Source organism: Podarcis gaigeae (assembly GCF_964106915.1).
Source record: "Podarcis gaigeae genome assembly, chromosome: 4".
In the NCBI taxonomy this organism is placed as follows: domain Eukaryota; kingdom Metazoa; phylum Chordata; class Lepidosauria; order Squamata; family Lacertidae; genus Podarcis; species Podarcis gaigeae.
In genome coordinates, this window is record NC_139677.1 from 61,119,905 (window position 1) to 61,132,117 (window position 12,213).

General features: G+C 41.3%; 1 protein-coding gene across 4 annotated transcripts in view; it reads right to left on the reverse strand.

The window, feature by feature from the left end:
- Positions 1 to 1,142: 1,142 nt before the first annotated feature.
- Positions 1,143 to 12,213, reverse strand: part of LOC310843212 (multidrug resistance-associated protein 1-like) — a 30,157-nt gene continuing 19,086 nt past the window's right edge. For 2 of the 4 annotated variants that reach the window (XM_083736119.1, XM_083736120.1), the window contains 12 exons: positions 11,076 to 11,118; positions 10,603 to 10,822; positions 9,858 to 10,012; positions 8,063 to 8,218; positions 7,481 to 7,680; positions 6,756 to 6,882; positions 6,162 to 6,263; positions 4,850 to 4,993; positions 3,795 to 3,953; positions 2,846 to 3,012; positions 2,144 to 2,338; positions 1,143 to 1,406 (listed from right to left, as the gene is read on the reverse strand). In XM_083736119.1, coding sequence (XP_083592245.1) covers positions 1,271 to 1,406; positions 2,144 to 2,338; positions 2,846 to 3,012; positions 3,795 to 3,953; positions 4,850 to 4,993; positions 6,162 to 6,263; positions 6,756 to 6,882; positions 7,481 to 7,680; positions 8,063 to 8,218; positions 9,858 to 10,012; positions 10,603 to 10,822; positions 11,076 to 11,118 — 1,804 coding nt within the window. In that variant the 3' untranslated portion in view covers positions 1,143 to 1,270. Of the gene's footprint in view, positions 1,407 to 2,143; positions 2,339 to 2,845; positions 3,027 to 3,794; positions 3,954 to 4,849; positions 4,994 to 6,161; positions 6,264 to 6,755; positions 6,883 to 7,480; positions 7,681 to 8,062; positions 8,219 to 9,857; positions 10,013 to 10,602; positions 10,823 to 11,075; positions 11,119 to 12,213 lie in introns of all 4 variants that reach the window. The other 2 variants (XR_014563560.1, XR_014563561.1) reach the window with 2 other exon arrangements.

A 12,213-nucleotide genomic window follows, 5' to 3' on the forward strand; every position in this document is an offset into this window, starting at 1 on the left:
CACACAGTTTTCTGAAATATTAAGAGTATTTGCTCTGCAGCTTGAGGATTTTCTAGAGAGCATCCAGCCCACTTCAGACAATGCCAAACCATGGTTTGTTCTGAGGCTGACAGTTTCTCTTTTCCTTGCCTTCTCAGAGTGAGAGAAAGAGAGGTGTTTCTATTCACAGTTCAGAACAAATTGCAATTTCCCAGTTTCATTCCTACAGAATGGAAAACTGCAGCTTATTGCAAACGCTGGAACAGAAGCTTCGCATTTCTTAAGGCTAACTGTACCTTGTGGCAGTAACAAACCTTGGTTTATCGTTTAATTGAACTGGGCTATGGAAAATGAAGGGCTTGGTGTCACCGGCTAATGAATTTGCTGGATTTTATGGCGGGGAATGTCCAATTGTGCAGTTCTGTCCTACTTCACTTGCATTTTCTGGGACCTCACAGGTGATATTTTTGTTGGGAGTACTTTGAGTTTAGTAGTAGGCGAGTTATCTGGTCATTAGGCAATACTGTCTACCCTGAACCATAATGACAAACTGGCAGGAAGAAAGTGAAACAAGGTATGTGTTTAGGAACTGAAATCAAAATACAGTGGTACCTCGGGTTACATACGCTTCAGGTTACATACGTTTCAGGTTACAGACTCCGCTAACCCAGAAATAGTACCTTGGGTTAAGAACTTTGCTTCAGGATGAGAACAGAAATCGTGCTCCAGCGGCGCAGCAGCAGCAGGAGCCCCCATTAGCTAAAGTGGTGCTTCAGGTTAAGAACAGTTTCATGTTAAGTATGGACCTCCGGAACGAATTAAGTACTTAACCCGAGGAACCACTGTATTGCTTCATTTCAGATTTTTATGCCATGCTTTTTCAAAATTGTAACAAGCCCCCGCCCCCCATACTTGGTGATGATCAGGACTGTGTTCACAGGCCTGCCTTCCCTTTCCCCAGTCAGATGTCCAGACTGCAACTCATTGGTCCCAGCCAATAGCCAAGGTTGATGGGAGTTACAGTCCAAAATGGACAAATAGCACCGGGTTAGCAAAGGCTGCTCCAGAGCCAGAGGGGCTAAACTGATTCTCATCATGCTCTTTGTAATTAATAAGCTGCTACAAGTTTGCTAACTTGGATAATGTATACAGACACATACACCTTGTATTAAAAACATTTAATATTGGCAACACAGTTCATTTTTAATTTTCTTTTAAAAAATTCCCTATAAAATGAAGTAATTTTTGCTATAATTCTTGTAGAAGAATTCAGGAAAATAATAATCACTGTTCATATTAAAGATTGAGTGTCTGCCTCCTGTGGTATTCCAGCTTCTGATACCATTTCATAAAATATGCCTTTCTGTTGCAGCAACCTGGCTGGAGTATCAAATTCAGCAATCCTTCCAGAGTTCAGAACAAGCACCCTGAAAGAGCAAAACAATGTAATGGGGAAACCTTTAATCTAGGAAGAGTTGGAGCTAATCAACTTGCAAAATAAAATTTACATTAAGCAGTTCATTTGTTAATTAAAGATTTCTGGGATGAAGGTTGACTACTTTAAGGCAGGAGAGGGGAACCTGCGGTTCTCCAGCTGTTGCTGGACAGGAGTTGGAGTCTCAGCTTCCGGAAGGCAAAAGTTCCTGACCTCTGCAAGGAACAAGGAACAGCGCAGTATAAGAGCACAAGCTCTGCTTGTTGAAGATTAAAGGTTACATTTCTATTTAAACAGAAGATAGCAAGTGATGTGAAAGACAAAAGAACCCCGAGTCAACCGTATTGAGGTAGATGAATAAATCTGACATGATACAAAGTAGCTTCCTATCTTCCTATTTAAGAACTTTCTTTAAAAAAAAAATGCTGACCAATTCCTGAATGTAATTACCTTTTCATCAAACAAATTTGATTCTACAAATCTGTGGCTCCAAACACACTTTGCCATTGTGTGTATTACAGTGGGCAAATTCTACTGAATCCAGTAGTGCTACCTACCTAACATTCAATAGGTAGATGGCAGTTCTTTTTTATGAGGAGACAGTCCACGGAAACTGAGGCGGGATGGAGATTTTGTTTGCACCAGGCCCAAGAAGAAACAGTTTATTCCTTTACTTTCAGGAGCTGTTTAGACGGGTGGGAAAACCACATGCCACTTATAGCAACATACCTATCAGAATCCAGTATGGAATGCAGCCTGTGGGCAATGGTTAGTACTGTGCAGTTGTGGAATTCTGACCGGATTGTGGATTGTACTTGATTGTCTGTTTCCATGTCAACAGAGGCTGTTGCTTCATCCAAGATTAATACTTTCGTCTTTCGTAGCAAAGCACGAGCCAGGCAGACAAGCTGTCTCTGCCCCATGCTGACAAAAACAGAAATACAGTTTTAGTATGTGCTCTCGAATGGCGCTAGGCCTCAATTTCTGATTGGGCAGCTGGTGGCTGCTGCACCAACTTGTGAATAGGCATGCAGGTTTTATGTTTGTGTGTGTACACAAAAAAGGATGACTACAAAAGGATCGCAGATGTGAACAGTGCTAGGAATATGGATATCCCATTAGAAAACCGCTGCTAGTCTGAGAAGCAAATATGGGGATATGTGGACAGACTCTGTCTAGGGCAGTTTACTATGTGCAAGAACAACCCCGCACCCTGCAAATCTCTGGATAGGTCTAAGGTGAACAGACATCCAAGTAGAGAATGGTAATGTTTCTTCATCCTTTGTCCCTTACTTTGGCCTGCCAAGTAACACTATCTGTGGGTAGCTTCATCAGTAGAAAACCACTTTGGAATACTAGTACTCCTCTGCTAGTGGAGATCATTATTCTTCAGGTTACTTAGCTCACCCCTTAACATAGTTTAAGACATACCTCAGGTTTTCACCACCCTCTGAGATCTCATGGAGAAGTTTCTTTGGGAGTGACTTTACAAAGTTCTTCAAGTCACACAATTCCAGTGCATCCCACAGTTCAAGATCAGAGTATCTTCCAAGTGGATCCAAGTTTGACCGCAGTGTCCCTGAGAATAAGACCGGGTCCTATGGAACAATGTCTAGACAGTATTTCCATGTAGTATAATATTAGCGAGTTTAGGTTTCAGATTGATATTACTTTGGGATGGGGTCAAGAAGGGCTGCTGTTCCTCCGCCTCCCCTCCCCCATCATCAAGCTATTAAATCCTGACTTGTTTTAGATATATTTGTAAAGAAGCAATAGATTGGCATTAACCTCCTTGAGTGCAAACAGAATAAATGGCAAATTTATTTGTAAAGATAGCTGAATCTGAAGACCAGGAGGGACAGACCATGGGCTGTTATTCCCTTGTGGCAAATGGACAGCACACTACCTTTCAGAGCACAATAAACTTGGCCAAAGCCAAAGACTGTTGTCATGTCAGTTATCTTAGAGTAAGCTTTCATCAGAAGGGCAGTTGGAAAAAAGGCAGGAGATCAGTAGGCAATGAGAAGCCCATGCAATAGGAAATGGGAAAGGGGTGGAAAGAACTCTGAAATATGCCACTAACTAGGCATAAATTCTTGAATCCCTGGGCAAGCATTCCTGATACATGTTTCATATGTTATCCCTTATTTTCCCCTCTCCTACTATAGTAAGTAAAGGACTGGTTTCTTCCAAGACAGCAGGCGGTTAAATGCAATGCAAAATCAACAAGTGGACCTAATGGATTACAATATTTTTTGACAAGTTCATTAAAACCATTGTCAAAAGCATAATGACAGAATTCAAAAGACTAAAGCTTATAAATGAATTGTATGTGTGGATATTAGACAGACACATACGAACACACGCACACAATGCTAACCTGTGGAATAATGTTCAGGTTGCCACGTAGGTCATGCAAACCCATAGTTGATATGTCAATGCCATCAATGATTATTTTGCCTCCAGCTCTTTCTATTATCCTAAACAAACTATTTGTGAGAGTCGATTTGCCAGCTCCTGTTCTTCCTATTATTCCAATCTGTAACAAAATATATGTGCATTTTAAAATGGTAACAGTTTCACTATGTTACTTAACACATGCAAAGAAAACAGTATAGTTCCATATAAAAAAAAGGCAAAACAGTCTTGAAAAATAAAAGCCTTCAACAAGAAATCTCTACTAGTAAAGGTTAGTGGCCAACATTAGTAGATAACTGATTGTTTTTTTCTGGTTCACAATCAACCACAGTGCTTGTGCCATGCAGGAATATCCATAGAGCTCAACAGAGTGCACCCACCCACACAAATATAGATTGGGTCCTGAGATCACTAATATAAACCTAAATGCCTTCTTTTTTACACAAACCTTTTCTGAATGATTTTTAAAATTGATTGTCCACTGATTACCTTCTGCTGCTACTGCTACTTTAATTGTCATTGGTTTTGGTACACATTTTATGCTTATTTTTTTGTTTTCTTCATACCACTCTGATATTTTATTATGCGAGCAGTTTATACATCTTTCAAAATAAAGTAATAAAGAACGGAGCATGTTTTCAACTGGTCAAGGACACTGGCTGACAATCCAGTCCAGAAGAAAGTTTGCTCCAAACCAAGGCCCTATGCATGTTCTGGTGTGTACTTGGGGCTGTGATGCCTGAAAAATGCTACATTTCCAAACTGAAGGGACAGCCTGATAGCACAATTGAATACAGACATGTTACAGCCCTCTATTTGATGTTAGATGGGCAGCATTTTAAGACGGAGAAGTGATCCAGCTCACTTTTGTCCACAGGAAATCACTTAAACCAGGGGCACTCAGTTTCAAGAACAGCAGCCACAAATAACACAACAAACTTTGAAAACATATATTTAAATAGACATATTTTTAAAAGGGAAACAGGTGTGACAGAGTACTTAATTTTGGCACGTTACCTTCTCTTCTTTGCAGCTTTGAAAAGTTACATCCTGCAGAGCCAAGTCCAGATCTGGCCTGTACCGAGCTTGGAAATTTACAAACTGTATTATTCCTTCCTTGGGCCATCCCACAGGTGGACGATTGGATAATATCCAGGGGGCCTAAAATGGATAAACAAACTTTGAAGCTGATAAAACAAGCCACAAATTAGTGAGCATCAAAACGTGTACTTAAAAGTATTTCACAATACAGTCATACCTCGGGTTAAATATGCTTCAGGTTGAGCATTTTCAGGTTACGCTCCACAGCAACCCGAAAGTAACAGAACGCGTTACTTCCGGGTTTCACTGCTCGCGCGTGCGCAGACACTCAAAATGACGTGGCGAGCGGGCGCAGATGCTCAAAATGATGTCGCGAGCGTGTGCAGAAGCGGTGAATTGTGATGTGCGCAGACGTGCAGTCACGGGTTGCGTTTTACTCAGGATGCGAATAGGGCTCCAGAATGGATCCCATTCACATCCAGAGGTACCGCTGTATATAAAATTAGCCCTTCCACCACTGCAGATGATGATGTCACAAGCTGAAGCTGCCTGCCCAGGCTTCTATCCAAGAAAGCGCTAAGCTACTTTTCCCATTAGCACAAGGATTTGTGCTTGCACAATGGAACTTTGCCCCATCTCCTCCCCTGTGCACCCCCTAAATCTGTTCTGTGTTCCCCCCACCCCCAAGCAAATTTGGAGTGGGCAAGGGGAAAGGAGAGGGGAGAAAATTCTGTTGCACAAGCACAAATCCTCGTGCTGCAAAAGTTTAGAGAATCTCTGGCTCATGGCTACCTGCCCATCAGCTGAAATAACTGATACCATCAGATACATGGGAACTTCTTGGAAAACCCACTGCATGCTGATCCTTTCAACCTTTGAAAAGGACCATCATATTCCAGAATAAAGGGTCTTCTTGCTATTGCTTTTCCCTAATTTTTGTTCCCTTCATCACTGTGTGGCAAAGCAGTCCCTGCCAGAGTTAATGTAACTGGCTCTCTGAGAGTTAATGTAACATTGCTCCATTGAGCAGCAATGAGGTAAAAAGCATAGGGATGCCTGCTCAGTTCCTGCTCCTCTTTGCTTACACAGGAGAGCAGAGACTAACTGAAAGCAGGTGCTCTTTGCAGCCGTTTATCCTACCCTTTTAAAGGATGCTCCAGCAGCAATCACAACCTAAACTTTGAAAGGTTTGAGCCTTCCAGTGCTCTGCCAACTAATTTTTTTAAAAAAATCTTCATTACTTAATTTCAAGCTGTATACTTATCGTCATTTCACAAAAGCTGTTTACCTCTTTGTCTGTCTTTTCATATTCACAAACCCTTTCAATGGCGACTGCATTGGTTTCAATTTCACATGCTTTTCGGACCCAAAAATTCAAACTTTGAGTTATCTGAAATAAATAAATACTTGTTTATAGAACTTGTTGCAGTGGGTTTAACCTGTTAAAATCTGTGTGGTTCTAGACAGTCACTGCATAGAAAAAATATAAAGGATAGCTTTATCCTGTTTTAAGAAATACTTAAAACCAATGTTATGCTGCTAGGCATACTGAATGGCTTAGATCTAAAGGCATCTTGTGTGAGCAGAAAGACACTTCTTAATTTTCCTGCAGCCCCTCCATGCCGTTCCAGAGGATCCCTTGAGATAGGAAAGGGGAATATAAACTGAATGAGCTAGGAGACCTGATTTGCAAATTGGAGAGCCACTTGCCCCATCTGGAGCCAACCCAATGTGTTGGCAGCACTTTGAGACTTCTTAGAACTGCTGGATTACCGCAGAGTTTGGCTTACTGTAACATCAATGATTCCACTCCTACCAAATTTGCAATCCATTTTCCAAGTAGTGCAACTGCATTTTTTAAAAAAAATGCTTACTTACTTACATTCAGTGCATATGTTATTGATAATCCTACTGTGGCAGAGTCCACCTTGCTCCCAGCGAACACTGCAAGCAATGCAGCAAGGAAGACCATCAAGTTTCCCAGAAATTCAAGTCTGACAGCCAGCCACCTGTCATAAGTGCATGCCCAGATTAATTAGGATTCAATTACACAGTTATCAAATTGGTTAGAAATATCTGCATTTTCAGTCCTATCAATTAAAATAAGAATATAGCTTGGTGCTTTGGGGGAGGGCCATGGCTCAGTGGTAGTGCACCTGCCTAGCATGTGCTCAAGGTCCCAGCTTCAATCCCTGGTCCTTGGCCCCCCTTCCCCCCGGTAGGGCTGGAAGAGACCCCCCCCCCCCCCGTGCCTGAAATCCTCGAGAGCCTCTGCCTGCCAGTGCTTCCAGTGCAGGTAACTTACAACTTACAGACATTTAACTTGTGTGCATTCAGCTTTGTGCGCTTGGAAAGTAAAAGGGGGCAAAAGTCCAGGGAAAAAGCTACTTCTGGAAAAAGAACTTTGGCAATCCCACCCGCTATTGAACCCAATGTGTTTTGAGTATACTCAATTTTGTATTTACACGCTATCCCCAGAAATAACCCCCACATAAGTTGAGAGTTGCTTTAAATGAACTAGATGGACTCCGTATAAGGAATCTTCCTATGTTCCTAATCTGTGTATAAATTCTTCCCCATGATATCCTAGGATCATTAATACAGTACCTGTTTGAGATCACGTTGTTGTAGAAGCAAACCATGTTCTCATTGACGACATCTTTGTTCTGATTAAGAAATCTTTCCTGATGTCCAAAGGCTCTGATTGTGGATACACCTACAAGCGTTTCACTGAAGTGTGAAATTATTGGTGTTTGCGTAGCTCCAGATAACCGTCGGATTTGTCTGGAACTAGCAATATAGTATCGCTAATGAAGACAAAGGGAGGGACAGGTAAGAAGTGTGTATAGGGCACCAGGGCATTGTTTTGATTTGATTCAATTGTATTGTTTTATATGGTATTGTTGTAAGCCTCTCTGTGGCCTACTGGCAAAGGGCAGCATACAAAACTCTTAAATATATAAATTGCCTTAGACCAGAAAACCTCCTACGTACCCTACATCTTAGAATAAATATAGGCCTCGGATTGCAGAACAGCAACTTTCCCTTGAATTGTGCAAAGCAAGTCAACTGCAATCCTCTACCCTTTCAGTTAGATAATATAATTAAAATAAAATAAATGGGAGTAAAACAAGGATGTGTTTTATTATTATTTTTCTGAATGCTCAGCCTGGCACTTATTCAACTTACTTGCACAGTGAAATATAAGTATCCAAGTGGAATAACCCCCAGTATGAACAGGGGTGATGTATACACAATCACAAGGATCGTTCCAACCACATCTAGTGTACAGTTCAACCAAGTCCGTAGATAATAATGGAAACGTATATCAACTATAAACATATCCTACGATAATTGGAAAGAGGGGGGAAAGAACAGACATTTTTTTAAAAAAAAAATCCTTCTTATATATATTTGAAAACACTTGATTGTTTCTCTACTACCATGTTCATAGAACTGCATTTGTAGGTGTTGCCCCTAGGCTGTATACCTTTAAGAAACAGAAGCAGTAGTGAAGTCTACAGGGTCAAAGTGTTATGATGATATGAGTACTACGCAGCTGCAAATAAGCTCAATGTTTACATCACATGATGGGTCTAAGCGTGGGACAGGAAGTTCCAACCTGTTCTTAGGGTTGTGTTCTCAGTGTAACATGAAACCTTCCTGTTGTTTGTATCCAGGAGGAGTCAGTCAGTTGCTCGGAGGATTCTGAGAGAGAAGTCATGCTTTTGTACAGTGTACAGTTCGGGAATAAAAGTAGGATCAGACCGTTTTCTTTCTCCTGCTGCTATGCAAGGGGGAGAGGAGTGTGCACGTTTCAGGAGGGAGGTGTCGCTTATCAAAGACCTTCCTGGTCTGTCCGGATGCCAGCCAGGGTAGGTCACTGGCAACAGGCCCCAAGTGACTGGGAAGAGGAGCCAGCCTTTCCCGAGGGGGCCAGTTTCCAACACAAAGCCCAACATTTAAGTAAACCATGACAGTGCACTCATCCCTCACTTGCCTTCCAGGAATAGACTTTATTCACACAATTTTCCTAGAAGCAATTAACATGGAAATGAGCACAAAACTGCCACTAGATCCTGCTAGATTTCCAGAAGCAGCTTTTACATGAAACTGAAATATAATGCGGAAAATAACAGTGAAACGTCAGCAAAACAGACCAGCCATGTGAATGAAGCCTAGATCTCTTTTCTATCTGATTAAATACACCTAATCAGACTCTTTCTAACTTCCAAATAAATGCGCAAATTATTTTAGTGCTACACTGCTATACATAGTTGTGCTTTTGTTGCTATGTTCTTAATTTTTTATAATAAAATATATTCAAGGTCACACTGCAGTTGATACTTGCCCGGGTAGGTCTCATAAAAAATAAGAAATAGGAAATAGCTGTAAAAGCTGGAATAAGTTGACGGGGGTACCACAGAGTGAGAGGTGTTGATTTTGTTGCATTGCCTGAACCTTGGCAAGAATTCTCTTGCAAATGAAGCCATTTTACTGTTTCATTTAAAGAAAAAGAGAGATAGAAAGGTAATGACAGAGGTAATGATAGGCTGCTACGAGAATCTTTCAAACAGATACTGATTTTAACTGATTGTTTTATTTAAATTGTTGTAAGCTGGCCTGAGCAATGCAAACTGATTAAAAGGGTGGGGCATATGTTTACTAAAGAAATGGGATATAAAAAACTTTCCAGAATGCCCTTCTTCTGAGTAAGGACTGACATTTCTAGATGAAAAAACTCAGGTGATCTAGCCCTGTGTATGCATCCTTCCAACTGGAAATTGTCATCACTGTCAACATGGAAAGGAAAATGGACCAGTGGCTTCTTGCAGTGATGACAGTATGAGACGCATTCACACCGGGGGGGGGGGGGCAGGAAAGGGTGAGTAACTTTCCCATGACCCAAGAATGAGAGGCAGCAGATTCTGACCACCCTCCCAAAGGTGACACACAAAACAGACAGAGAGTATTTGCTCCTTACCTTTGTGAACCTGTTGATGATTTGACCTACAGGGTTAGTTTCAAAATACTGGAGTGGAAGGTGGAGCACACTGTCTAGCAACTGATGATGCAAAGACCGGGATGCAGAGAGAGATCCTCTAGTGAGCACATATGCACCACAGCAAACCAGAAGACCTTGGATGAACAGTATTAAAGGCAACATTAAGAATTTCATCTAACTTAGTTTCAAAGAATTCACCACAGCAGCTTCTCCATTCAAGATAGCTTTGTGTGAACCTTAATCCATCCTCTCTGCTGGTCTCCCAAGTATGGAGAGAGATGATGAAGTAAAGAGTTTAACTCAGTGGGCCCTTCAAACTTCCAGGAAACCCCAAGCAGTGACAGTGCTGCTGGGAAGCCTGAGGTACCAGAGCATGCAAAATCACAGTAAGCAGTTCCCTGCCCTTGTTCAGATTGTATTATGCATGCAACAAAGAGGTTCCCTGAACTGTTTGTTTCCTACAAAGCATGCCTTTGGCATACCACCTCCACAGATCTCCCTAGCATGTGTTAAGTGGCATCACACTAAAGCAGTGTTTGTAATCTTGATGAACAATTAAATGCCTCCTTTGCCATCTGCAGATGAGCAGAAAGAAGGGGTCAACCTTGGAGAATGACTGCAAGAATTGACCCCGGATTACATGAATCTTAGTGTAGGAATGCCAAGGAAGCTAAACTTGGAAAAGCAAAGAAGATAGTCAGATGCCTCATATGTGTAGGCTTACCCTGTAGGAATCCCAAGAGCCCATAGATACTAAGTTTGTAGTTTCTTAATTGTTTCCATTCTGTGTAGTCTTTGATTTCTTTTGCTTCTGTTGTCCATGTGCTGAGCCACAGATTTTGCCCTATGGCTACAACATTTTGGCCTATGTAAGCTGCTACGGTTAGCCACACCCATGACCAGCCAAATGCTTGTAGGTACTTCAAAACAATTGACATTCTCATCTAAATATAAAAGATGTTCATGAGAGTTATTACAATATGCAGACAGGATAGTCTTGGTAAATTATGTAGGTAGAATAAGTGATTTATACTTCCTCAAACCCAATATAAAATTATAAAACTCAATTTCGCATAATGAGTCTTCAAAAATACATTCTCCCCTTCAAGCAACTGATTTCACATTTGTGTCTACAATTTATTTTAACTGCTTGTTGCATTTTAGAAACATGTAAATAACATTAAAAAAAATACTTACAGAACCAGTGGCAACTTTTTCTTTCTTCATTAAGAATGCATTCCTTTGATCAAAAGAAGAATTGCAATAAAAGCTGTTTTACATTAAAATAAAAAATGAAACATAGAACCCATCTAAAAACAAGTTGTGAGTGTTAACCTTCAGGTCCTCTACAGAATAGGCAGAAACTGTGCCTTCTCTGATGGACAGGAGTACAGGTGTGCCCCAGCCTCAGGCCACTTACATCAAGGGAGGGTTGAAGAAGACAAACCCACAGTTGTGTGTAAGTGCACAATAAGGAATTGGAGCACAAACAAAGCAGATTGCCACTTGCATTTCCTTCACCAATTCCTCCTTCCTGTTCCATCTCCCCATATCACATTCCACACCATTAGGGGTGGGGGAGAGGTGGGCGGGTTCCATGAGAAAAGCTTTTCCATTGGCACAGTGTGCTCCAGTGGGAAATAGGCAAAGAGCCCAATTCCACTCAAAGGCATTAGGATCTTGCCCTGTGTTTCTATAATATGCCCACAAGAGGGCTGCACCACAAATCTAAATGAAAAGCAAATGATTCAAGGGGATGGAGGATGCACTATTGCATTGTTTTTACTACTTTGTTGTTTGCTGCCTTTGGAAGGAAGGGAAAGACAGAAATTTAGCAAACACTCACTCATGGCACTGCACTCTTTGGATGCCTCCACTCTAGGAGTGAAAGCTATTAAGAGTGGTTTTCATATAGTACTGAACTGAAAACTCCATTTTAGAACTCCCCCATCCCCAAGATTGGGGCTGCAGAAAAGGAGAAAGACATCTAGGTATTTGCAGGGCGGATGGTTATTTACAGCTACACTATCCTGGTCTCTGCTTCAAAATGATTCTGTCAAGCCGGCTACCTACTCTGCAAGAATCCTCCAATTTCATAACTACCACATATCCTATTATCTTGGTTTGAGTAAAGCTAGAGTTTCTTTGTGTATGCCTTCAGCTTTGGGGTCACCAGCCACCACTGGATCCACAAGATCCAAATGACAGCCAATGTATATATAAGGGAGATCTGCTGGTCCCTCTCTGAATGCATTTGCAGCTCTACTTTTCTCCCTTCTGAGCTATCATGTATACTTTATTTCATAAAATTCATATACCACTTGCACTGTAAAAA